Source organism: Carlito syrichta, unplaced genomic scaffold (genome assembly GCF_000164805.1).
Source record: "Carlito syrichta isolate Samal-C Ts95f unplaced genomic scaffold, Tarsius_syrichta-2.0.1 Scaffold316302, whole genome shotgun sequence".
Lineage (NCBI taxonomy): Eukaryota > Metazoa > Chordata > Mammalia > Primates > Tarsiidae > Carlito > Carlito syrichta.
The window spans coordinates 1,190,143-1,215,795 of NW_007260398.1; the positions used below are offsets into that span (position 1 = coordinate 1,190,143).

The 25,653-nt window shown below is 42.9% G+C and overlaps 1 protein-coding gene and 1 pseudogene across 2 annotated transcripts in view; both read left to right on the forward strand.

Annotated features, from left to right (window-relative positions):
- The window catches only part of ATF1 (activating transcription factor 1), a 46,342-nt gene that overhangs the window by 1,111 nt on the left and 19,578 nt on the right, over nt 1–25,653 (forward strand). Inside the window, exon 2 of one of the 2 annotated variants that reach the window (XM_008074091.1) lies at nt 18,682–18,782. In XM_008074091.1, coding sequence (XP_008072282.1) covers nt 18,682–18,782 — 101 coding nt within the window. Of the gene's footprint in view, nt 1–18,680; nt 18,787–25,653 lie in introns of those variants that run through there. The other variant, XM_021707011.1, reaches the window with a different exon arrangement.
- LOC110594576 lies at nt 914–1,337 on the forward strand (annotated as a pseudogene).

The following is a 25,653-nucleotide window of genomic DNA, read 5'->3' on the forward strand; positions in this document are numbered from 1 at the left end:
CCTCAGCCTCCCAAAGCACGGGATTACAGGCTGAGCCACCGAGCCCGCTGTAGATTTCATTTTATGTGGTGCACAATTATTTAGATTTTTGTCAGACTAATTTTGCTACATCAGAAAATTGAGGCCGGGCTCGGTGGCTCAGCCTGTAATCCCGTCTGGGCGACAGAGTGAGACTCCAACTCAAAAGAAAAAAAAATTGTGAAAAAATATTTGAGTTTTTGAGCTAATTTGAAGGAGGACTGATATTCTCAGGAAGGTAATTATCTTCATTGCAACAGATTTATTGTGGATATATAGGAAACGTTTTTGCTGAACTGGAAAATAGGCATCTTCACTGGAGAATATAAATCGACAGATTTGCATATTGCAAAACTAATGATATATTTATCTGAGACTGTGTAATACATGTACTTGACCCACTTCAAAGAACACAGCTGACAGTGTTTGTTGCTAATGATAAGATCTGAACTTTGTTTTTTTTGTTGTTGTTATTGTTGTTTTGATGTGGAGTCTCACTCAGTTGCCCTGCTGGGCTCTGGCGATCCTTCTGCCTCAGCCTTCTAAGTAACCAGAACTACAGGTGCACACTACCACGCCCGGCTAATTTTTTGATTTATTGTGGAGATAAGGACTTGCCTAGCTGCCCAGGCTGGTCTCGAATCCACAGTCTCAGGCAGTTCCCTCACCTCAGCCTCTCAAAGTGCTGGGATTATAGCCACCATGCCTGGCCAGATTTGAACTTTCAAGGAAGCCTTAGAAGTTTGGAAAACTTGTATTTACTATCATGAACTTGACAGCTTTCTAATACTTCCAGACTTTCTAGTTACAGAATTGTCTAATAAAATTGTGAGTGTGCTGGGGGGGGTGACATTCGGCTGGCTGTTTGGGATGACAGACATTCCATCCTGGAACCATGGCCCAATTTGTCCATACCTTGTGGAGAAAGCCCCGGTGCTAGTGAACACTGCTGTGACTTATTTAAAGCCTCAATTGGCCACATTTTGATCCTATGCCAAGGTTGAGCTGGTTCCTCCAACCCCTACTGAGATCCCTAGAGCTATTCAGAGCCTGAAAAAGATAATCAATAGTGCTCAAACTGGTAACCTCAAGCAGCTCACAGTTAAGGAAGCTGTACTGAATGGTTTGGTAGCCACTGAGGTGTGGATGTGGTTTCATGTCGGAGAGATCATAGGCAAGTGTGGCATCGTTGGCTATAATGTTTGAAGACCAGTCTTTAACATCTGATGATATTTGACTTGTTATCTGAGTGTTTTTGGACCGTGTGTGATCAGACTGCTATCTGAATAAAATAAGATTTGTCAAAAATCAAAAAAAAATTGTGAGTGTAAGAATCATTCAAGCTGGGCCCGGTGGCTCCTGCCTGTAATCCCAGCACTTTGGGAGGCGAGAGGATTGCCTGAGTCCAGGTGTTTTGAGACCAGCCTAGGCAACTCGGCGAGCCCTTTTTTCTACAATAAATCAAAAAATTAGCCGGGCATGGTGGCACATACCTGTAGTTCCAGCCACCTGGAAGACTGAGGCGGAAGGATCACCTGAGCCCAGCAGGTAGAGGCTGCAGTGGCTGTGCGCATGTCCAGGGTGACAGAGTGAGACTTGGACTCAATAAAAAAAAAAAAACTACAACCGGCAGCAGACACTCTTGCTGTTGTCCTGCTCTTTGTGCCCTTTACAACGTATCTTTTCTTCATAAATCTACCTTTTTTAGTTCAAAAGACCAAAAAAAAGCACAGAAACTTCAGCCTGCTGAGTTTTGCCATTGTAGTAAGGAATATCCACAGATTATCTGCAAAGGCTATTAAAACACTTACTATATGTCTTTTCTAACTGTGTATTTGTGTGAGGTGAGTTTTTTTCATAGAACTCAGCCAAAACACTATAGGATAACTAACATACTTAATGTAGAATCAAAAGAGGTTTCAGCTATTCTATTAAACCATGCATTAAGGAGATTTGCAGAAATGTAAAACAGTACCATTTCTCTAATTATTTTTGGAAAATATAGTTATACTAATGGAAATACAGTATTTTTGTTAACATATAATGGACCTGTGATTGTTATTTATTTTATTTTAACTTTTATTTATTTATTTGAGTTGGAATCTCATTCTGTCGCACAGGCTGGAGTACAGTGGCATGATCACACTCAGCAGTCTCAGCCTGCTGGCTCAGGTGATCCTTCTGCCTCTGTCTTACGAGTAGCCAGACCTACTGGCATGTGCCATCTGCCCCCTTTTGATTTATTGTAGGGACAAGGTCTCGACAAGTTGCTTGGGCAGTCCTCTTTGCCTCTGCCTCCCAGGGTACTGGAATTGCAGGCATGAGCCACCGAGCCCGGCTTGTTATTTTCAAGTGAACTGTTAACTATTTTTTAAAATTTTGCTTTTTAATTAATACATTTATTTATGTATTTATTTATTTAGAGTTGGAGTCTCACTTTGTTGACCAGACTGGAGTGCAGTGGCACGCTCATGGCCACTGAAGCCTCGACCTGCTGGGCTTAGGCAATCCTTCCGCCTCAGCCTTCCACGTAGCTGGAACTACAAGTGTGCACCACCACACCTGGCTATTTTTTTTTTAATTGTAGAATTGAGGTCTCACCAAGTTGCCCAGACTGGTCTTGAACCCCATGGGCTCAGGCAGCCCTCTCACCTCAGTTTCCTAAAGTGTTGGGATTACAGGCATGAGCCACTGCACCTGGCCTGTTAATTTTAAATACAGTATAAGTGTCAATAGATATAACCTGAGTAAATAAAAATTTGGAGACATTCTCCATAATTTTTAAGAATTTGCAAAGGTCCTGTGACCAAAAGATTTGAGAACCAGTGACCCAAACATTTGTCCTTCAAGCTTGATATTTCCTTCTCCGTCATTTGGCTATATCTGTGAAGAGTAGCAGTATGGTGCTATTTCCAGATGATGCTGGCAAAACAAGGTGGACTCCTCCTTTGGTTTTATTCCTGTTACTAGATCCCTTTGTAGAAATGGGTTTTTTTTTGAGTTGGAGTCTCACTCTGTCGCCCAGACTGGAGTGCAGTGGCCGCTCAAGGTTCCGGTGATCCTTCCGTCTCAGCCTTCCAAGTAGCTGGAACTACAGGTGCGTGCTACCCCGCCCAGCTAATTTTTAAATTATTATAGAGATGAGGTCTCGCCAAGTTTCCCAGGCAGGTCTCGAACCCGTGGGCTCAGGCAATGTAGAAATGTTTTAATTCACTTGGCTTACTTTATGGTCAGTTGTGAGTGTTTTCCCAGTTTTCTCAGAAGCATATTTATAGCAAGGTAGAATAAGTACGTTTCTAGGTGGCAAATCATTTTATAGTGATTTTTAAAAATAATGTTACTGACTTTACCCAAATTCTTGTGGCTTGACTTTATTGTATTCTAAATTCTGTAAGGAAATGGTATCTAATAGTAATTCCGTGTAAGCTGGGGGATGCAACAGTGAACAAAAATCTTGACTCTCACTGATTTTGGGGAGACAATTTGTAATATGTGCTATACAGACTAATAAAGCAGGGTGGAAGGGATAGGGAGTTGGTGGTAGGGACAGGGAAGGTGCCCTTCTCATGCATGGGGGGTGGAGGGGACAGAGAAGTCCTGAGGAAAACCCTGTTCAGTTATTGGGTTGATTCATACATTCGTAGCATTTTTGCTTGCTCAGAGAAGGCAAATGTCACAAGATAGTTGGTCACAGTTCATCACATTTGCCAGTTCTTGAGTTGACTGACAGGGATCATCATGGATTAAGGTGTTTAAGTGGTTTTCATCAAAGCCTGATGGTCTTCCTGATTGTGGAGAATCACACAGGTCAAAATGACCTTCTTTGATTTGGGTTTCTTTTTTTGAGCCAGAGTCTCAGTCTGTCACCCAGGCTAGAGTGCAGTGCCACACTGGCAGCCACCGCAGCCTCGACCTCCTGGGCTCAGGGGATCCTTCCACCTCAGCCTTCCAAGTAGTTGGAACCACAGGTGACTAATGTTTTGATTTATTGTAGAGGCAAAGTCTTGCCATGTTGCCCAGGCTGGTCTCGAACCCATGGGCTCAGGCAATTCTCTCGCCTCTGCCTCCCAGAGTGTTGGGTTTACATGTGTGATCCACTGTGCAGGCTGCTTCTTGTGTTTTAATCTTAGTGACATGGGGAGCCTTTAGGCTGTTTTGAGTAAAAACATCTGACATATTTTAAAAGAATCACTGAGGTTGCTTTGTGGGATAGAAGCAGAAAAACCAGTTAGGAGGCGTTACAGTGATGGCCATGAGAGATAGTGGCCTGGACCCAGGTCGTAATCATTGAAGTTGGATTCTGAGCATCTGTTGGTTGTAAAACCAGTAGTGTCTACTTTGGGATTGGAAGTGGAGTTTTAGAGAAAGAAAGGAGTCAGAATTGATTCTCATAGCTTTTGGCTTGAATAACTATAAAAATGGAGTTGCTTGAGCCAGGCGTGCACCTGTGATGCCAGCTACTCAGGAGTCTGAGGTGAGAGGATCACTTCAACCCAGGAGTTCAAGAGCAGTTGTCCAATTTAACAACAACAAAAAAAGGAGTTGTCATTTATTGAGATGGACAATACTGAAGTATATTTTTCTTTTCTTTTGGGGGGTATTTTGGCAATCAAGAATTTGGTTTTTATGTGTAAAGTTTGTAATACTATCTGTATTAGTTTTCTGTGTTATGAAACATCATCACAAAGTTAATAGCTTAAAACACACTTCTGACTGGGCTCGGTGGCTCAACCTGTAATCCCAGCACTTTGGGAGGCCGAGGTGAGTGGATTGCCTGAGCCCACGGGTTCAAGACCTGCCTGGGCAACTTGGCGAGACCTCGTCTCTACAATAAATCAAAAAATTAGCCAGGTATGGTAGCGCGTGCCTGTAGTTCCAGCTACTTGGAAAGGCTGAGGTGGAAGGCTCGCCGGAGCCCAGCAGGTCGAGGCTGCGGTGGCCGGGAGTGGCCATTGCACTCCAGTCTGGGTGACAGAGTGAGACTCCAACTCAAAAATAAATAAATAAATAAAACACACTTCTATCTCACAGTTTTTGTGGGGTCGGGCATGTCTTAATGGGGTTCTCTGCTTTGGGGTCTCATTCAAGTTATGAATAAGGTGTTGGCTTGGGCTGACTTCTTATCAGAAGGTTAGACTAGAGAAGAATCCACTTGTAAACTCACTCACTTTGTTGGCAAATTCATTTCATTGTGGCTATGGGACTGAGAATTTCAGGTGTCTGTTGGTTGTTGGCTGGAGGCTATCCTTAGCTCCTAAAGACTGCTGACAACTCCCTGCTCTGGGGCCCCCCCATAGGCAGTTCAAACATGGCAGCCTGCTTCTTTACTCCAGCGAGAGCACGCAAGCGACTGATAGCAAGAGCATCTTATATAATGTAACACAATCAAGGAAATGACATCCTGGCTGTTTGGTTTTTTTTTTGAGTTGGAGTCTCATTCTGTCGCCCAGACTGAAGTGCAGTGGCACATTTCCGGCCACTGCAGCCTCGACTTGCTGGGCTCTGGTGATCCTTCTGGCTCAGCCTTCCAAGTAGCTGGAATTACAGGCACGTGCCCGGCTAATTTTTTTATTTATTGTAGAGATGAAGTCTCACCAAGTTGCCCAGGCGGGTCTCCAACCCGTGGGCTCAGGCAATCCGCTCACCTCGGCCTCCCAAAGCGCGGGATTGCAGGCTGAGCCACCAAGCCTGGCCAGCTGTTGTTTTTCCAAAACATAGCATAGGAATAACATCATAGGAATAACATCCCATGATCTTTGCTTTATTCTGTTGGTTAGAATCAACTCACAAGTCCCTCCCACACTCAAAGGGAAAGGACTGCGCAAAGGTCCAGGCATCAGGAGAAGCTGATCATGAGGGCCACCGACAGATGTCTGCTAGACCATCCAAGTACATTTGTCACAAAGGCAGTTGAATATATATGAGTCTGGGGCCCAGGGGAGAGGTCCAGACTAGGAATGTAAATTGAGCAGTTGTGACTTTCTAGGTGGTATTTATAATCGTGGAGTCATTTCCAGTTTCCACCTGTGATGTAGAAAGCTGGAAAGAGCATTACTTTTACCCCCAAACAAGAATAAGTTGTATAACTATAAAATTATAACTTTTCTGGAACCCATAGCAGTGGGATATAGACATGGGCCACCTATGGCAGAGCACAGTATGAAGGCAGTGCTGTCATACTAGGAAGAAAAATTAATTCAGGTCATTTTTTTGTTTTGTTCCATTTTTTTTTTTTTTTCTTTTTGAGTTGGCATCTCACTGTTACCCAGGCTGGAGTGCAGTGGCAGGCTCACGGCCACCGCGACCTCAACCTGCTGGGCTCAGGTGATCTGTCTCAGCCTCCCAGGTATCTGGAACCACAGGCATGTGCCACCATTCCTGTCTAATTTTTTTGATTTATTGTAGAGATAGGGTCTCGCCCAGTTGCCCAGGCTGGTCTCAAACCTTTGGACCTGGCTCTCTTGTTTCTTTAAGACTTTAGAACCAGCTGGGCTCAGTGGCTCAGCCTATAATCCCAGCACTTTGGGAGGCTGAGGCAAGTGACAATTAACTCAAAATGGATCACAGCCTTGGTGCTGTACACATATTGGGCTTGCTAATTCTTAGTTGTGGGAGCTCTGCGTTGTGGGCTGTTCAGCAGCATCCCTGGTCTCTGCCCACTAGATGTCAATAGCACTCCCCAGTTGTGACTACCCAGAATGTTCCTTGATGTTGCTGAATGTATTTGGGGAGCAAATTGCTCCTGGTTGAGAATCACTACTTTAGAATTTTCTTTGATGTGAGTCTGCTGATGGTGCTGACTTCTGTTTTTGTGTGTTTGAAAACACCTATGTCACCTTCATTCTTTTTTTTTTTGAGAAGGAGGACTCACTCTGCCACCCAGGTTAGAGTGCAGTGGCATGCTCATGGCCACTGCAGCCTCAACCTGCTGGGCTCAGGTGATCATTCCACCTCAGCCTTCCAAGCAGCTAGAACCACAGATACGTGCCACCACACCTGACTAATTTTTTGATTTATTGCAAAAACAAGGTCAGGTGTGAGCCACCACACCCAGCCCATCCTTATTCCTTTTTTTTTTTTGAGTTGGAGTCTCACTCTGTCGCCCAGACTGGAGTGCAGTGACATGCTCACAGCCAATGCAGTCTCGACCTGCTGGGCTCAGGCTATCCTTTAACCTCAGTTTTCCAAGTAGGTGGAACTACAGACATGAGCCACCGTGCCCGGCTACTATTGATATTTTAAATATAATCACTAGACTGCTTGAATCTGTGGGTTGGTATGTATTGTTAGTTTTATAACATTTTCAGCCATATATCTTCATATTTTGTCTCCAACACATTCTTTGTACCTCTTAGTCTATTCTGCATGTTTCTTAACCTCTCTTACATGTTTTCCATCTCTTTTACCTTTTTATGCTGCAGTTCCAGTAGCTTCTTCTTGCCTATCTTTCATTTCATTAGTTCTTTTTTTAGCTTTGTCTAATTACTGGTATTTATAAACAATGATTTTTAAGTATTATATCTTTTCTTTTTTTTTTTTTTTGAGCTGGAGTCTCACCCTGTTGCCCAGGCTGGAATGTAGTGGCATGCTCACGGCCACTGCAGCCTCAACCTGCCGGGCTCAGGTGATCCTTCTGCCTCAGCCTTCCAAGTAACTGAAACCACAGGCACACTACCATGCCCAGCTTATTTTTTGATTTATTGTAGAGATGAGGTCTTATCAAGTTGCCTAGGCTGGTCTCAAACTCCTAAGCTCAGGCAGTCTTCTCACCTTGGCCTCTTTTTTTTTTTTTTTTTTGAGTTGGAGTTTCACTCTGTCGCCCAGACTGGAGTGCTTGACCCACTGGGCTCCGGCGATCCTTCCACCTCAGCCTTCCGAGTAGCTGGAATTACAGGCATACGCTACCACGCCCAGCTGATTTTTGATTTATTGTAGAGATGAGGTCTCGCCAAGTTGCCCAGGTGGGTCTTGAACCCGCAGGCTCAGGCAATCCACTCACCTCAGCCTTCCAAGGCGCGGGATTACAGGCTGAGCCACCGAGCCCGGCTACCTTGCTTCTTAAAGTGCTGGGATTACAGGCTTGAACCACTGCGACCAGCTCAGTATTATATCTTTATTTCTAGAAAATCTACTTGGTTCTTTTCTAAATCTACTACAGTCTTCTGTTTCCTAAAGATATTTTCAAGTTTATCTTGAAACATAATCTGCTCTGTTTCTTTAAACATGTTACCATAATTATTTTATAATCTATATTTGATAATGTCAGTATCTAAAATCACTTTGGTCTGATTCTACTACTTTTTTTGCTGCTTGTTCATGGTATCTTGAATATTTGGTTAACTTATTCTCTGCTAGCTACCGATTAATCTTGAAAAATTATTTGTGGGAATTCTTTGTGGCCAAGGGTGAGAGAGAGCTCCCTCTTCCAGAAAGAATTTACTATTGCCAGTAAATAATGCCTAGTGAACTGCTTTCAGAGTGTTTCTTTTTTTTATAGACTTTATTTTTTTAGAACAATTTTAGGTTCACGTAAAATTGTGCAGAAGGTACAGAGATTTTCCTTATGCTACCTGCCCCCACATATCTATTCCACCCCCCTGCCTTGTTTTAAGCATTCCCCTTTGAGCTGCTTTTGAGCCATCTAGGTGATGCTAGTTTGGGCTGTAAGTGTGCTGGACAACTTTTTAGACCTTCAGCCCTGCTTCTTTCCCCACCCCCAACATAACTTTCCTTCTGTTACTTCTGTTACTGAAGATGTGACCCTGTAGAAGCAACCCCCCTGCTACTTATTTTGAGTCAGAGTTTTACTCTGTTGCCCAGTCTGGGATGCGATGGCTTGACAATAGCTCGCTGTAACCTCAAACTACAGGGCTCAAGTGATCTTCCTGCTTCAGTTTCCTAAGTAACTAGGATTATAGGCATGTATCACCATGCTGTCTAAATTTTTCTTTTTAATAGAGACCAGGAATTCACTATGTTTCCCAAGCTGGTCTTGAACTCCTGGTATCAAGCAATCCTCCTGCCCAAATCCCAAAATGCTGGAATTACAGGTGTGAGCCTTTGCATTTGGCCAGAAGTCTCATTTTAATAGAGGTCTTGTCTCTACCTCGTGGATACCCTGGCCTTTTATGTTCCCTTCTCTTTAGAACAGTTCAAGTTTGCCCTAAGAGATGACTCTGTTGTCTTCTTATTTTTATTTCTTCTTGCTGTATTTTAGATTTTGGCCTGGTGATTTAGAGTCTAGAATCCTTAGACTAAGTGAAGCAGAGGTCAGGGAAGTGTTTCTGAATAAACTAATCCAGCTGCTTCCTTTGTGGTCAGTTGAAGAAGAGAGGCAGAAACTGGGAGAAAAGGGAGTATATTTCTGCAACCAGGTCACAAGGAGACAGGAGGTAGCATTACCAAAAACCTGCTCATAGAGGAGGTGCAAACTTACTCTATTTATAGCCCTTCACCCACCTTGCTAAATTACTCAGAATCTCTTAAACATCCTTCACCTAATCCAAGGTGAAGGTTTTTTTGTTTGTTTGTTGTTTGTTTGTTTGTTTTGTTTTTTTGAGTTGGAGTCTGTTGCCCAGACTGGAGTGCAGTGGCCGCTCCGGCCACCGCAGCCTAGACCTGCTGGGCTCCGGTGATCCTTCCGCCTCAGCCTTCCCAGTAGCTGAAATTACAGGCATGCGCTACCACGCCCGGCTGATTTTTTGATTTATTGTAGAGATGAGGTCTCGCCTGCCCAGGGGGATCTCGAACCTACGGGCTCAGGCAATCCACTCACCTCAGCTTCCCAAAGGTGCAGGATTACAGGCTGAGCCACCAAACCCGGCTCGAAACCTTATCTCTTGTACAATAAATCAGAATTAACCAGGTGTGGTAGTGGGCACCTGTAGTTCTGGCTACTTGGAAGGCTGAGGCAGAAGGATTGCCTGAACCCAGCAGATCAATGCTGGGGTGGCTGTGAGTGTGCCACTGCACTCCAGTCTGAGTGTTGGAGTGACACTTCAACTCAAAAAAAAAAAAACAAAAAACTTTGAATCAAACAGGAGAATGTAAGGAACCCTTGTTCTCAGAGTCTTGGCCTATAATAGAAGTATTAAGAAGCTTGGGCTGGTGCAGTGGCTAAAGCCTGTATTCCCAGCACTTTGGGAGGCCGAAGTGAAGGAATTGCCTGAGTTCACTGATTCGAGAACAGTTTGAACAACTTGGCGATACCTCATCTCTACAATAAGTCAAAAATTCAACTGGGCATGGTAGCATTTGCCTGTTATTCTGGCTACATGGAAGGCTGAGGCGGAAGGGTTGCCTGAGCCTCGAAGGTTGAGGCCACTGTGGGCAGAAGCATGCCTCTGCACTCCAGCCTGGGCGAGAGTTTGATGCTGCTCAAAAAAAAAATTGTACTGTTCAGTGTGGTAGCCACTAGCCCCAAGTAGGTATTTTCAGCTTTATTTTTGTTTTGTTTTGGGGTTTTTTTGAGTTGCAGTCTCACTCCGTTGCTCAGACTGGAGTGCAGTGACCACTCCCGGCCACCACAGCCTCAACCTGTTGGGCTCCAGCGATCCTTCCGCCTCAGCCTTCTGAGTAGCTGGAACTACAGGCGCGCGCTACCACGCCCGGCTAATTTTTTATTTATTGTAGAGATGAGATCTCACCAAGTTGCCCAAGCGGGTCTCGAACCCGCAGGCTCAGGCAATCCACTCACCTCAGCCTCCTAAGGCACGGGATTACAGGCTGAGCCACCGAGCCCGGCTCAGCTTTATTTTTAAATAACTTAATTTAAATAAATCTTAGAGTCAGTCCTTCAGTCATACTAGCCACATTTCAAATACTTAATATTTACATGCACCTACCATATTCCATAGTGCAGATATGGAACATTTCCATTATCATTACTGCAGAAAGTTCTGTTAATTCTGAAAAATAGTAAGTGGATGCAGTTATCTGTATTTCGACTTCAGTTAAAATTGAGGGACTAGCTCTCTTTTTTCCTCTCTTGAGAGGTCTCTCAATGTTTAGCCCTTTGTACTGGGAGACATTTCATGGATCACTTAGCAGCAACTTGACCACAAAATAGTGAAAAATGAATCACTTCTTCTTATACGGTATAGCGTTAAAATCAATTATTTTGTTTCAGTGGTATTTGGTGTATAGTGGAATTTTGGACACTAGGGAACTTATGAAAAAAAATCAAAATTTCATATCTTATATTTTTCTAACGTCGTAATGTGTGGAACAGTCAACCACATGCATTGCAGGTTCATTGGTATATGTTGTGCAATAGTAATTTATTTGACGTTTTCTACCTGGTGTTTTTCTTTTCAAGCAGACAGTGCAGTCTTGTTTTTTTCTTCCCACGTTAATAATATGTAATTTATTGTCCAGTATGGGTATCATTTTTTTTTGAGTTGGAGTCTCACTGTGTCGCCCAGACTGGAGTGCAGTGGCTGCTCCCGGCCACCGCAGCCTCAACCTGCTGGGCTCCGGCCATCCTTCCGCCAGGCACACGCTACCATGCCCGGCTAATTTTTTGATTTATTGTAGAGCTGAGGTCTTGCCAAGTTGCCCAGGCGGGTCTCAAACCCGCGGGCTTAGGCAATCCACTTACCTCGACCTCCCAAAGCACATGATTAGAGGCTGAGCCACCGAGCCCGGTGGTATTCCAATTCTTTATTTGCTTGTTTGTGCAATTTAAATGGAAAACTTCAAGGAAATACACATTTTTGAAAAATGTATGGCTGGGCATGGTGGCTCATGCCTATAATCCCAGCATTTTGGGAGTCCAAGGCAAGAGGATTGCCTGAGCTCAGGGGTTTGAGACCTGCCTGGGCAACTTGGGGAGTCCTTGTCTCTACAGTAAATCAATAAAAATTAGCCAGGCGTGGTGGTGCATGCCTATAGTTCCAGAAGACTGAGATGGAAGGATCACCTGAGTCCAGCAGGTTGAGGCTACAGTGGCTGTGAGTGTGCCACTGCACTCCAGCCTGGGCGACATAGTGAGACTTCGACTCAAAAAAAGAAAAAAGAAAATTTTATGCTGGCTTAAGTTTGTCCTGTATAATCACCAGCAAGCTCTTTATGTCCCCGAGAGGGCGTATCCAAGTGGTTTGCTAGACTTACGACTTCCCTCTATGATGTCCCCTCAGAGGAGACATCCAACTGCAAAGGGTTAGATTATCAGGTTTGAGAGTAGGGGTGGGCTTTGAAAAGAGAGTAATGAACATTTTGTGAGGTTAGACAAACGGTGTTAATAAGGGTGAGGGACTACTGCTAGCTAAATCCTTTTCATCATACTAGACCTACCGTCTGCATTAAATCACATGGATTGGCATAGTCTTTGAGCCTTGGTGGCTCTGAATGCTTTAGAAATGTAAGCTAATTATATTGTTACCAGGTAGTATGCAGTGTGACCCTCTGTGGGTTCTTTGATCTGCCACGGAAAAGCTTTTCAGAGTGGATCCAAGTATAGTTTTAAGACAGATTTTATTAGTGAGAGAGAGGCATGTCTAACAGGGTGTCTTAGAAAGATCATGCCTTTGCTTTTGACAAGAAGTTTGATATACCTCTACAATGATTTAATAATCATTTAATATGCTAACCATGAGCTAAAGGGTGGGCTGCAGGTATTTGGACCTGAGTTTTGATTACCAACTCTACCTTTGATGATCTGAGGAGTTGGGCTTTTCCTGAATGCACATTTGCTTTTGACAAGAAACTTGATGAACTTTTACAATGATTATATGCTAACCGTGAACCGAAAGGGTGGGCTGCACTTTTGGTCCTCATTCTAGCCTGCAGGGGTAGATAAACTTTTATACAAAATGGGAAAAATGGCTGAATGCTTACCCTATTTTAAAACTATCTAAAAGAAACTTATCTATGTTTAACTTGTACTGAATGACCTGCCTTACTATCATAGGCTCTCCCCATTAGTCGGGTGGCTTTGGTTAGGTCTGAAAGCTAAGGGAACCTTTCACTAACTTTCTCCAAGTATAATGTTAATTCTAGATCCGTTCTTAAGGTTCATGGGTTCTCTGTGTGTTCTTTTTATTTATTTATTTATTTATTTTAAATATTTTTTTGTTTTGTTTTTGAGTTGGAGTCTCACTCTTTGTTGCCCAGGCTGGAGTACAGTGGCATGCTCACAGCCACCGCAGCCTCGACCTGCTGGGCTTAGGTAATCCTTCTGCCTCAACCTTCCAAGTAGCTGGAACTACAAATGCACACCACCATGCCCGGCTACTTTTTTGTGATTTATTGTAGAGAACCCCTGGGCTCAGGCAGTCCTCTCACCTTAACCTCCAAAGTGCTGGGATTACAGACTGAACCACCGCACCCGGCCTCTCTGTGTATTCTTATTCTTCAATTTCTGTATTCCTATGTTGGTGTACTATCAGAGAAAAACAGCTGAACATTAGTTAAAGGCAGTAAGACAGATTGTACTCAGGTTACTGCATGCAGGAGAGAAGCTCCCCAGGCTGGAATACAGAGACACAATCATGGCTACCGCAGCCTTGACTTGTTGGTCTCAAACAATCCTTCTGCCCCAGCCTTCCAAGTAACTAAGACTATAGGCATGTGCCACTGCACCCGGCTAATTTTATTTCATTCTTTAATTCACTCATTTATTGTAGAGATGAGGTCTCACCATGTTGACTAGGCTGGTCTCAAACTCTTGGGCTCAGGCTTCTTTTCTTAGCCTCCCAAAGTACTGGGATTACAGGCGTGAGCCAGGGCACCCGGTTTTTCTCACTTTTTGACTCTTGATTTCTTGCTCAGTTTTCAATCAAATCTCTTCAGAATAACATGTTCCAGAGAACCTCCACGTTTTTATACAATTAATTCTTCTGCCTAAAATACCTTCTGGTCTCCTGAACACACCTATACAGATCCTTGAAGAGTTGTTCCTCGTTTAAGACCCAGGTAAAGTGTAACACCCTTTCTTTTCTCCCACGGTATGGTACATTCTAATTTTCCTCTATTATAGCTCTTACTCTGTTTGTTAAAATTAGTTTGTACTCTGAAAACCTAGTTTAGTCTCTGGTCTATAGGAGTACCTACTGTTTGGTTAATAGATGTGATTAAATATAATCAGCTCTGAAATGTGTTTTCCAGTGTTAAGAACTCAGATATCTTACATGCATAGGGACTGTATATATTTTGTTAATGGAATTTTTATTTGTTCTTAGATGTCATTAAGAGAATCTGCATCAGTGAATATTATACTTTTCCTGGAGAGCAAGGACACGTTCAGGGGGTCATCCAGACAGCTCTGTCATCTGTAATTCACCCACCACACATACAGACGGTACAAAAAACGTGAAGACTTAGTAGTTGAGAGTTGGGACTTTTATACCCTGCGTCTTCAGATGCATTGCAGTTACTTGTAAACAGTTGTTATAAATTAGCATAGCAAAGTTGTCTTTGAAGTTAGCCTGCAAACCAAGTCAGACAAATAGGAGAGTTTTAGAAGTTCTACTTTAACCAGGCACAGTGGCTTATGCCTATAATTCCAGCACTTTGGGAGGTGGAGGCAAGAGGATTGCCTGCACCCACAGATTCAAGATCAGCCTGGGCAACTTGGTGAAACCTCATCTCTACAGTAAACCAAAACATTAGCCAGGTATGGTGGCACACACCTGTGGTTCCAGCTACTTGGAAGGCTGAGGTGGAAGGAACACCTGAGCCCAGCAGGTCAAGGCTGTGTTGGCCATGAACATACCACTGCACTCAAGCCTGGGCAACAGAGTGAGACTCCTACTCAAACAAACAAACAAAAAAGAAGTTCAGTTTCATGTATGTAATACCTAGAGAAAACAAGTTATATAATTGCTTATGATTTAAGGAAATCAAGACCTTTTTAAAGGGAACGAACAGTTTTATTCCAGCAATATCTTTCATGAAAAGGAGAATTTCAAAGGAAAGGTGTTCCGAGAGTCTTAGCAAAGTAAGAAAGAACCTCCCTTATGATTTATGGCAATAAAATAAAAGAGAGTTCTCTTGTAGCAGAGGAAAGTTCTTATTTGCAATTATCTACCTTTATACTAACACCTAACAACAGTAGGAAAGAAAAAGTCATCCTGGGTTCCTATTATTTTAGCTTTCTCTCCATTTTATCCTCTGGTTCCTGTGAGTCCCAGAATACCCTTGGTCATCTCTCATTTTTATAAGCAGCTTTCCACATACCTTATTTTTCCTCCTGAATATGTCAGTGTTGTCAATTCTAGAGCTGTGAGTGTAATATGCCTGTATGAAAGGAGGTGGCTGCATGAACTTTGAGTTTCTAAATGAAGATTTTACTCTTATTGCTGGCACTATCATTAAAGATAAATATTTGATCTTTTTTTTTTTTTTTTTTGAGTTAGAGTCTCACTCTGTCACCCAGACTGGAGTGCAGTGGCCGCTCCTGGCCACTGCAGCCTTGACCTGCTGGGCTCCGGCCATCCTTTCTGCCTCAGCCTTCCAAGTAGCTGGAACTACAGGCATGCGCTACCAAACCCAGCTAAAATTGTTTTTTTTTTTTTTGAGTTGGAGTCTCACTCTGTCGCCCAGACTGGAGTGCAGTGGCCGCTGCTGGCCACCGCAGCCTCGACCTGCTGGGCTCTGGCGATCCTTCAGCCTCAGCCTTCCAAGTAGCCGGAATTACAGGCATGCGCTACCACACCTGGCTGATTTTTTTATTTATTGTAGAGATGAGGTCTCGCTGCCCAGGCGGGTCTCGAGCCCACGGGCTCAGGCAATCCACTCACCTCAGCCTCCCAAAGTGCTGGGAATTTTTTTTTTGAGTTGGAGTTTCACTCCGTCGCCCAGACTGGAGTGCAGTGGCCACTCCCGGTCACCGCAGCCTCGATCCACTGGGCTCTGGCGATCCTTCCACCTCAGCCTTCCGAGTAGCCAGAATTACAGGCGCGCGCTACCACACCCTGCTGGTTTTTGATTTATTGTAGAGATGAGGTCTCGCCAAGTTGCCCAGGCGGGTCTCGAACCCTCAGGCTCAGGCAATCCACTCACCTCAGCTTCCCAAAGGCACGGGATTATAGGCTGAGCCACCGAGCCCAGCTAGTATAATCTTTGTTACAAGTAATTCCTTAGTTTTACAAGTTATTAAGTTCAATGAGAGGCTTTGGAGTAAGCTTAGGGACAAACAGTTAAAGGTAGAGATTAGAAATGGAATATCTATTATACTTGAGGAAAAATAAAAGTGACACTTTAAAAGTATTTGTTACTGTTATTATTTAATTATTATTAGATTTGTGACCAGGTCTTTTGTTTTCAATCAAAAGATACAGATTTAATGTAAGATGAGTAATTGTACACTAGAACTCATTTTTGAAGGAAATGATCAAATGTAAAGCAAGCTTCTCTGGAAACATAATGTCTGAGTCTAAATAGTTTAGGGGAGGGCTTTCTTAGATAATAACTGATGTACAAAATTGATTTCTTAAGTCCCTTCTAAAGTCCTGTTAAGAGTATTTTGTTTTTTAAAATGAAGATGATGTCAGGTATCATAATCTTAGTTTTGGACAAATGTTGGAAAATGTAATACATTTTAGAAATTGGAAATAACTTGTTTTTCTCAGTTGTAAAATATTACTGTAACTTAAAACTTATATATTGTATTAATGTAGTTTTATAAAGTGCTTATTGCCGGGCTTGGTGGCTCAGCCTGTAATCCCGCGCCTTTGGGAGGCTGAGGTGAGTGAATTGCCTGAACCTGCGGGTTCGAGACCGCCTGGGCAACTTGGCGAGACCTCATCTCTACAATAAATCAAAAAATCAGCTGGGTGTGGCAGCGCATGCCTGTAATTCCGGCTACTCCTACTCGGAAGGCTGAGCCGGAAGGATTGCCGGAGCCCAGCAGGCGACAGAGTGAGACTCCAACTCAAAAATAAAATAAAATAAAGTGCTTATTACTTAGGATAGTTGACATTTATTGTGCACATGCCAGGTGACGTGCTCTAAGTGCTTTACATGTATTAACTTGTTTAATTGTGAAGTGAGAATAAGCTGATTACTTGGATTTTGAAAGTCCATATTCATACCTACCAGTGCCTGTGACCTCCACTCTGTTAAATCTGATGGTCTGTTCTCAGCCCGTTTTACTTCATCTGTGGGCAGCGTTTGACGTAATTGGCCATTCTTCTCTCCTTGTTATCCTGTCTTCACTTCTTCTCCAAGGACAGCTCACACATTCGGTGGTACCAGGTGGGGTCCGGCACAAACTTGTGGGTTCTTTGGCTCATCCCTAAAATGAGTTTTAGAGTGGCCAGCAAAGTTTTAAAACAGAGTTTATTAGCAAGAGGAAGAGAGGGGAAAAGGAAGATTCGTAGCAGAAAGACCAGCCATGAGCAAGTTTCTCATAAAGAAAAACCATGTTTTTCCTCTCAACTATAAGCTAGGTGCAGCCACCTAGGTACTGATATGCTAATAAGGGTGGCGCACTGGTAACAGCTGCTGTCTCTTCCTCTGGTGGGAGAAGGGATGGGCTTATGATTATTTCTATGGTCTTGATCAGCTAAGGGGTGGGGTTGAGCCCTTTACCTTCAACAGGGAACCTGAAGGATTTTTAGTGATTATGAACTGAAAGGCTAGGCTGTCCTATTTTTAAATCTGATGAAATTCTTCTTTTGATTGGCCTGTAGTAAAATGTAATTTTAAAAATGTCTATCTGGGCACTGTGGCTCACTATAATCCCAACACTTTGGGAGGTGGAGGCGAGAGGATTACCTGAGCCCAGAGGTTCGAGACAAGCTTGAGCAACTTGGTGAGACCTTGTCTCTACAATAAAACAGCAAATTAGCTGGGCATGGTGGCACATGCCGTAGTTCCAGCTACTTGGAAGGTTAAGGCAGAAGGATCACCTGAGCCCCGCAGGTTGCGACTCGATGGCCATTAGCTTGCCACCGCACTCCAGCATGGATGACAGAGTGAGACTCCAACTCAAAAGAAATAAATCTGAATGCTTCCTAAATCATACTTACAGAAAATGTATCTATTTGTGTCTAACCTGTGCTAGCTACGCTGCCTCTTTCAGTTCTTTGCCTTCCTCACTGATGACTCCTCAGTATCATTTGATGGTTCCTCCTCTTCTATCCAGTTACTTAGTGTTCCTGTGTTCAGCACTGGTCTGCTGCTTTTTTTTTTTTTTTTTTTTGAGCAAGCCTTGACCTGCTGGGCTCAGGTGATCCTTCCGCCTCAGCCTTCCAAGTAGCTGGAACTACAGGCATGCGCCACCATACCCGGGTAATTTTTTGATTTATTATAAAGATGAAGCCTCACCAAGTTGCCCAGGCTGGTCTCGAACTCCTGGGCTCAGGCAGTCCTCTCCCCTCTGCCTCCCAAAGTGCTGGGATTACAGGCGTGAGCCCTCACACCCAGCCTGGTCTGCTTCTTTAGATTTACCTTCTTAGTGAGCTCATCCAGTTTCATGGCTTTAAGGTCCCTCAAGAGCTAGACTCCCAAATGTATATAGCCTCTTTCCTGACCTGCAGGCTTATATACATTTAGTGGTTTCCTCAGTATCAGCAGTTGAATAGCTGGGTTTTTTTGTTTTTTGAGTTAGAGTCTCACTCTTACCCAGGCTAGAGTACAGTGGTACTCTCATGGCTACTGTAGCCTTGACCTTTTCCCACCTGCATTGTTCATCATGTTAAAACCCATTCTGTTTTTTAGGTATCATCTTTATCAGAAAGTGAAGAGTCTCAGGATTCATCTGACAGCATAGGCTCTTCACAGAAAGCCCACGGGATCCTAGCACGCCGCCCATCTTACAGGTGAGTACTCTCTTGTATCAAACATGTTGCTACATGTTGATATTTTAGCAAGAGTTCAATGGGGCCATGCAAAGCATACTAAAGAGGGAGCATGTATTATGTGAGAAGGGAGCATTAGAATGAGACTGGACCCTTATGCCTGTACAAAAATCAACTCTAAATGCCTAAGACCTTAATGTAAGATCTAAGCCGGGCTTGGTGGCTCAGCCTGTAATCCCGCGCCTTGGGAGGATGAGGTGAGTGAATTGCCTGAGCCCGTGGGTTCGAGACCCGCCTGGGCAATTTGGTGAGACCTCATCTCTACAATAAATCAAAAAATTAGCCGGGCATGGTAGCGCAGCCTATAGTTCTAGCTACTTGGAAGGCTGAGGCAGAAGGATCGCCAGAGCCCAGCAGGTCGAGGCTGCGGCGGCTGGGAGTGGCCATTGCACTCCAGTCTGGGTGACAGAGTGAGACTCCAACTCAGGAAAAAAAAAAAAAAAAAATATATATATATATATATATATATATATATATATATATGATCTAGAAGAGAAGGTAGGAGGAAAAGCTCCTCAACGTTAGCTTTGGCAGTGACTTTTTGGATATCACACCAAAAGCTTAGGCTACGAAAGCTAATATAAATAAATGGGACAACATCAAACTAGAAAGCTTCTATATAGCAAAGGGAACAGTCAACAAAAGTAAAAGGCAATCTACAGACTGGGAAAAAAATGCAAACCACATATATGATAAGGGGTTAATATCCAAAATGTATATCAAAGTTTTACAACTCAACAGCAGAAAAACAAATAACCCAATTTAAAAATGGGCAGATGGCTGGGTATGGTGGCTCATGTCTGAAATCCCAGCACTTAGGGAGGCCGAGGTGGAAGGATCACTTGAGGTCAGGAATTCCATACCAGCCTAGGCAACAAAGTGAGACTCTTATCTCTGGGGGAAAAAAGTGCAGGGAAGTGGGAAGCAAAGGACTTGTATAGTATAGAGATTTCTTCAAAGAAAACATAGAAATAGTCAAGAGGTCTATGAAAATGTGTGCAACATCATTTATCATTAGGAAAATGCAGATTAAAACCACTGAATTTAAAAAATAATAAATAAAACCACCGAATTATCACCTAACACCTACAGGATTGGCTGTTGAGAAAGACAAGCCAGACGTGGTAGCACATACTGGTAGTCCCAGCTGCTCCGGAGGCTGAGGCAAAAAGACCACTTGAGCCCAAGAGTTTGAGTAAGATAGTGAGACTTTCTTTTAATTTTATAATCAGGGGTACAGTTGCATGTTTGCTACATGGACATATATCGTGTTGTGCTGGGGTCTGGGTCTCAGGTGTCCTGTTGCTCAGATAGTGAACATTGTATCCAATGTGATTTCTGAACCTTAGCCCCCCTCCTCACTTCAGCCTTTATTGGTGTCTACAGTGTTCATTATTTTCATCTTTGTAGCCATTTGGCTCCCACATGTGAGAAAATGCATTGTTTAGTTTTCTGTTTCTAAGATAGTTCACTTATGATGATATTCTCCAGCTCCACCCATGTTGCTGCAAAGAACATGATCTCATTCTTTGGCTTCCGTGGTATATATATACACCATCTTTTCTTGATCTAGGCAATCATTGTTGGGCACTTAAGTTGGTTCCATGATTTTGTTATTGCAAATAGCGTTGAATAGAGATATCTTGTCTTTTTTTTTTTTTTAGTTAGCATCTTACTCTGTTGCCTAGGCTGAAGTGTAGTGGCACGCTCATGGTCACCACAGCCTCCACCTGCTGGGCTCAGGCAATCCTTCTGCCTCAGTCTTCCAAGTAGCTGGAACCAAAACCCTGTGCCACCATGCCCCGCTAATTTTTTTATTTATTGTAGAGATGAGGTCTCACCAAGTTGCCCAGACTGGTCTCCAACTTCTGAGCTCAGGCAATCCTCTAACCTCCACCTCCCAAAGTGGGATTCCAGACATGAGCCACCTCACCTGGCTATAGGTATCTTTCTTATAAAATAATTTATTTTCCTTTGGGTAGATCCCTAGTAATGGGTTTGCTTGGTTGAATGGTATTTCGACTTTTAGTTCTTTGAGAAATCTCCATGCTGTTTTCCATAGAGGCTGAACTAGTTTACAATCCCACCAACAGTAGACGAGTGTTCCTTTTCTCTGAAAGTGCACCAACATCTGTTGTTCTTTGACTTTTTAATAACAACCTTTCTAACTGGTATAAGGTGATATGTTATTGTGGCTTTAATTTGTATTTTTCTGATTAGTGATGTTAAGCATTTTCTTATGTTTGTTGGCTGCATGTATGTCTTCTTTTGTGTCTGTTTATGTCCTTTGCTCATTTTTTGATGGAGTTCGTTTTTTTTTTTTTCATGTTGAGTTCTTTGAGTTTCTTGTAGATTCTGGATATTAGTCCTTTGTCTGAGGCATAATTTGCAAACTTTTTTTCCCATTCCATAGGTTTTCTGTTTACTTTGTTGATTATTTCTTTTGCTGAGCATAAACTTTTTTGTTTAATTAAGTCCCATTTGTCTGTTTTTGATTTTGTTGCAATTGTTTTTGGGGTTGTCATAAATTTGCCTAGGCCAGTATCCAGAAGATTGTTTACTATGTTTCTTCTAGGGTTTTTGCACTTGGGTCTTGAGTTAATTTTTTAATATGGTGACAGTTAGGGATCCAGTTCATTCTTCTGCATATAGCTAGCCAGTTTTCCCAACACCAATTATTGAATAGTATTGAAAGGTGTTCTTTCCCCTTTTTTGTCAGCTTTGTTGAAGATCAGTTGGCTGTAGGAGAACTCTATCTATTAAAAAAAATACCATGTGTTGGCAAGGATGTTGAAAAAAGGGAACCCTAGTACACTGTTGGTGGGAGTGTACATTGGTGCAACTATTATGGAGGTTCCTAAAGAAATTGAAAACAGAATTCATATGACCCAGCAATTCCTCTTGTGAGCATATACCCAAAGGAGATGAATTCATCACCTCGTAAAGGTACCTGCTCTCCCATGTTCATTGCAACTTTATTCACAATAGCCAAGATACGGAAACAACTTAAACATCCATCAGTGGGTCATTGGATAAAGAAAATGTGGTGCGTATGTATACAATGGAATATTATTTAGCCTTAAAAAGGAGATCATTTGCTGCAATATGGATGAACTTAAAGACATTATGCTAGGTGGAATAAGCCAGACACAGAAAAGGATTACTGCATGTTCTCACTTACATGTGGTATATTTTTTTTAAATACTGAAATACACCAAGATAGAAAATGACACGGTGGTTGTCATGGGCAGTGGCGGGGGAAGGAATGGGGAGGTGTAGGTCAAAGGGTATGCAATAGCTGATATGCAGGATGAACAGGCTTAGAGATCTAACATACAATATGAGGACTAAGGGGAATAAAATAGTATTGTATTGGACATTTTTGTTAAATAGCTTGCTCTTGTCATAAAAAACAGCTGTGTGATATGATAGATGTTACTCTGCTTTACCATGGTACCCATTTTATTTACTTATTTTTGAGTCAGAGTCTCACTCTGTCACCCAGGCTGGAGTGCAGTGGCACACTCATGGTCACCACAGCCTCGACTGACCTGCTGGGCTCAGGCGATCCTTTCGCTTCAGCCTTCCAAGAAGCTGGAACTATAGGTGCACGCCACCACGCCCAGCTAATTTTTAAATTTATTGTAGAGACGAGGTCGCACCAAGTTGCCCAGGCTGATCTCCTACCCCTGGGCTCAGGCAATTACCTCACCTTAGCCTTCCAAAGTTCTGGGATTACAGGTATGAGCCACTGTGCCTGGCCTAGTACCCATTTTATTATCTGTTTGTATCCTACAACATACTGTAAACCTAAAATATACACAATAAAATTTTTTTTCAAAAAATAAGGGAAGTGTTATGAGAAGTAGATTAGAGCCAGATTATGAAGAGCCCAGACTACTGTGCTGAAGAAGAATCTAGCCTTATCTTCTGGCAAAGTATTAGATGTCCATATATACTTTTAGATAGTCAATTTTAATAGCAATATTAAAGCAGGGCTTCTTGTAGAGTTTAGAAACTGGACAGCTTTGTGTTCCCTTTCTTAGCTTCCTAACTCTGGGTCTTTGTTATGTCCTGTGTGTTCCTTTGCCTAAAATACTTTCTTCTACATTCTGCATAATTTATACATACACTTACAGTAGCCTTCTCTCATTACCTGTTCCCCAACTCCCCAAGACCAGGTTAGGTGTTTCTTCTGTAGCTTCTTTTTACTGAACCATTGCAGTGCTCATCTTGTTCCAGTATATTTAAATGCATGGCCCATGTCCTATTATTTTTTGGTGATCCCAGGGCCCAGCAAAAAGAGACCATCCCTCAGCAGTTAACTTGTTGAATGAATGAAGAACTGGAAGTAGCACAACTAATTATAGAAAGCCCTTGAAATAGTCTGGATGCTTTGTGACGGGTAGTGGTATATCTTTGGAATGAATGAACTTGAGACACTTTTGTGGTAGAATTGATCAAACCTGGTGACTATATCGTAGGAAGAGAAGGAGACACTGTCTTTGAAACATCTGAACATATGCAGTAGGATTTTGGATGTTATGAGAGAGCTATGTATAGTCCATCCTATCTGGTGGGGTAAGTAGGACAGACTTCATAGAAGATGTACCACCAATCTGATAATTTTTTTGAGACAGGGACAGGGCGGAGTTTTGTAAAGCTGCTTAGACTGAGAGGATCAAAATGTAATCACTGTCATCAATTGTATACTAGATGATAGAAAAGAGGTTGGCCTGTTCTGGAAATTGGGAGCTTAAGGTGCTGGGAGGAAGAGGAAGTTTAGCAAGAAAAGGCAAACAGGAGATAGATTACTTAGTCTTGTTATCATGTTAAGTGAATTTGAACTCTGTTGGATAAGCAGTCAGTAAACAGACAAAATTTTGTCTGTGTATTTTTTGAGGGGGAAAAATAAACCCAACTAGAATGCATTTGCAATCAAAAACTATAAAAAGCTGAAAGAAACAATCCATTATTAGTAAGCAGCAGCAGATTCAATAAACATCATTATACCCTTAAAGAACATCAGATAATGAAATTACCAGTAACTATATAAGTATAATGAGAATTCTGAAAGAAATAAAGGAGTCAAACCTTATACTGGGGCAGTGGGATAGATTTTAAAAATAAATAAAACTGAGCCGGGCGTGGTGGCTCAGCCTATAATCCCACACCTTTGGGAGGCTGAGGTGAGTGGATTGCCTGAGCCCGTGGGTTTGAGACCCTCCTGGGCAGCAAGACCTCATCTCTACAATAAATCAAAAAATCAGCCGGGTGTGATAGCACGCGCCTGTAATTCTGGCTACTCGGAAGGCTGAGGCGGGAGGATCGCCGGAGCCCAGCAGATCAAGGCTGCGGTGGCTGGGAGCGGCCACTGCACTCCAGTCTGGGCGACCGAGTGAAACTTCAACTAAAAAAAAAAGAAAGACAAAAGAAAGAAAGAAATAAACCTGTGGAAATAAAAAATATAGTTGCTAAAGTCTGTTGAGGAATTTTAAATATGTTATGCAGCAAGTTAAGAAGAGAGGATATTAGGGAACTGGAAGATGCAGCTCTAAGTAGAATACCTAGAGTGGAGTACAGAAAGATAAGTAGAAATTAAAGAGACAGAAGATAGACTGAGAAGGTCAGCATTCAACATACATCCAATAATATGTCCAAAAGGAGAGAATTGGGAAGGGCATTTCTAAATTCAGTCTCTCGAGCCGGGCTCGGTGGTTCAGCCTGTAACACCGCGCCTTTGGGAGGCTGAGGTGAGTGGATTGCCTGAGCCCACAGGTTCGAGACCCGCATGGGCAACTTGGCCAGACTTCATCTCTACAATAAAAAAATCAAAATGAGCCGGGCGTGGTAGCGTGCGCCTGTACTACTTGGAAGGCTACTTGGAAGGCTAAGGCGGAAGGATCGCCAGAGCCCAGCAGGTCGAGGCTGCGGTGGCTGGGAGTGGCGACTGCACTCCAGTCTGGGTGACGGAGTGAGACTCCAACTCAATAAATAAATAAATAGATAAATAAATAAGCAAATAAGCAGGTTGAGGCTGTGGTGGCCGGGAGCGGCAACTGCACTCCAGTCTGGGTGACAGAGTGATATTCCAACTCAATAAATAAATAAATAAATTCAGTCTCTTTAGGAGAAAACGTAATGCCTGATTTTTTTTCCCAGAATATGAATTCCTCAGTGTTAGAAAGCAAGGTCCCAAAGAAGATAAATTAATATAGACCTACATCTAGATAGATCTAGATATATCTTTTGAGGTAAATTGGAGAACACCAAAGATAAACATAAGATCTTTATTTTTTGAGTCAGAGTCTCAGTCTGTCGCCCAGGCTGGGTGCAGTGGCATGCTCACGGCCACTGCAGCCTCAACCTGCTAGGTTCAGGTGATCCTTCTGCCTCAGCTTTCCAAAAAGTTGGAATTACAGGCGTGTGCCACTGTGCCCAGCTAATTTTTTAATTTATTGTAGGGACGAGGTCTCTTCATGTTGCCCAGGCTGGTCTTGACCTGGGCTCAGGCAGTCCTCTCGCCTCTGCCTTGCAAAGTGCTGGGATTACAGGTGTGAGCTACCATGCCCAGCTGGACTAACATCTTTAAATGCCAAGAGAAAATAACTGTTGGCCTGAAATTCTGTACCCACCTAAGTAATCACTCAAACATGATGGTGAAATAAAAATCGTTTTCAGAGCCGGGCTCGTTGGCTCAGCCTGTAATCCCGCACCTTTGGGAGGCTGAGGTGAGTGGATAGCCTGAGCCTGCGGGTTCAAGACCCACCTAGGCAACTTGGCGAGACCTCATCTCTACAATAAATAAAAAAATTAGCCGGGTGTGGTAGCA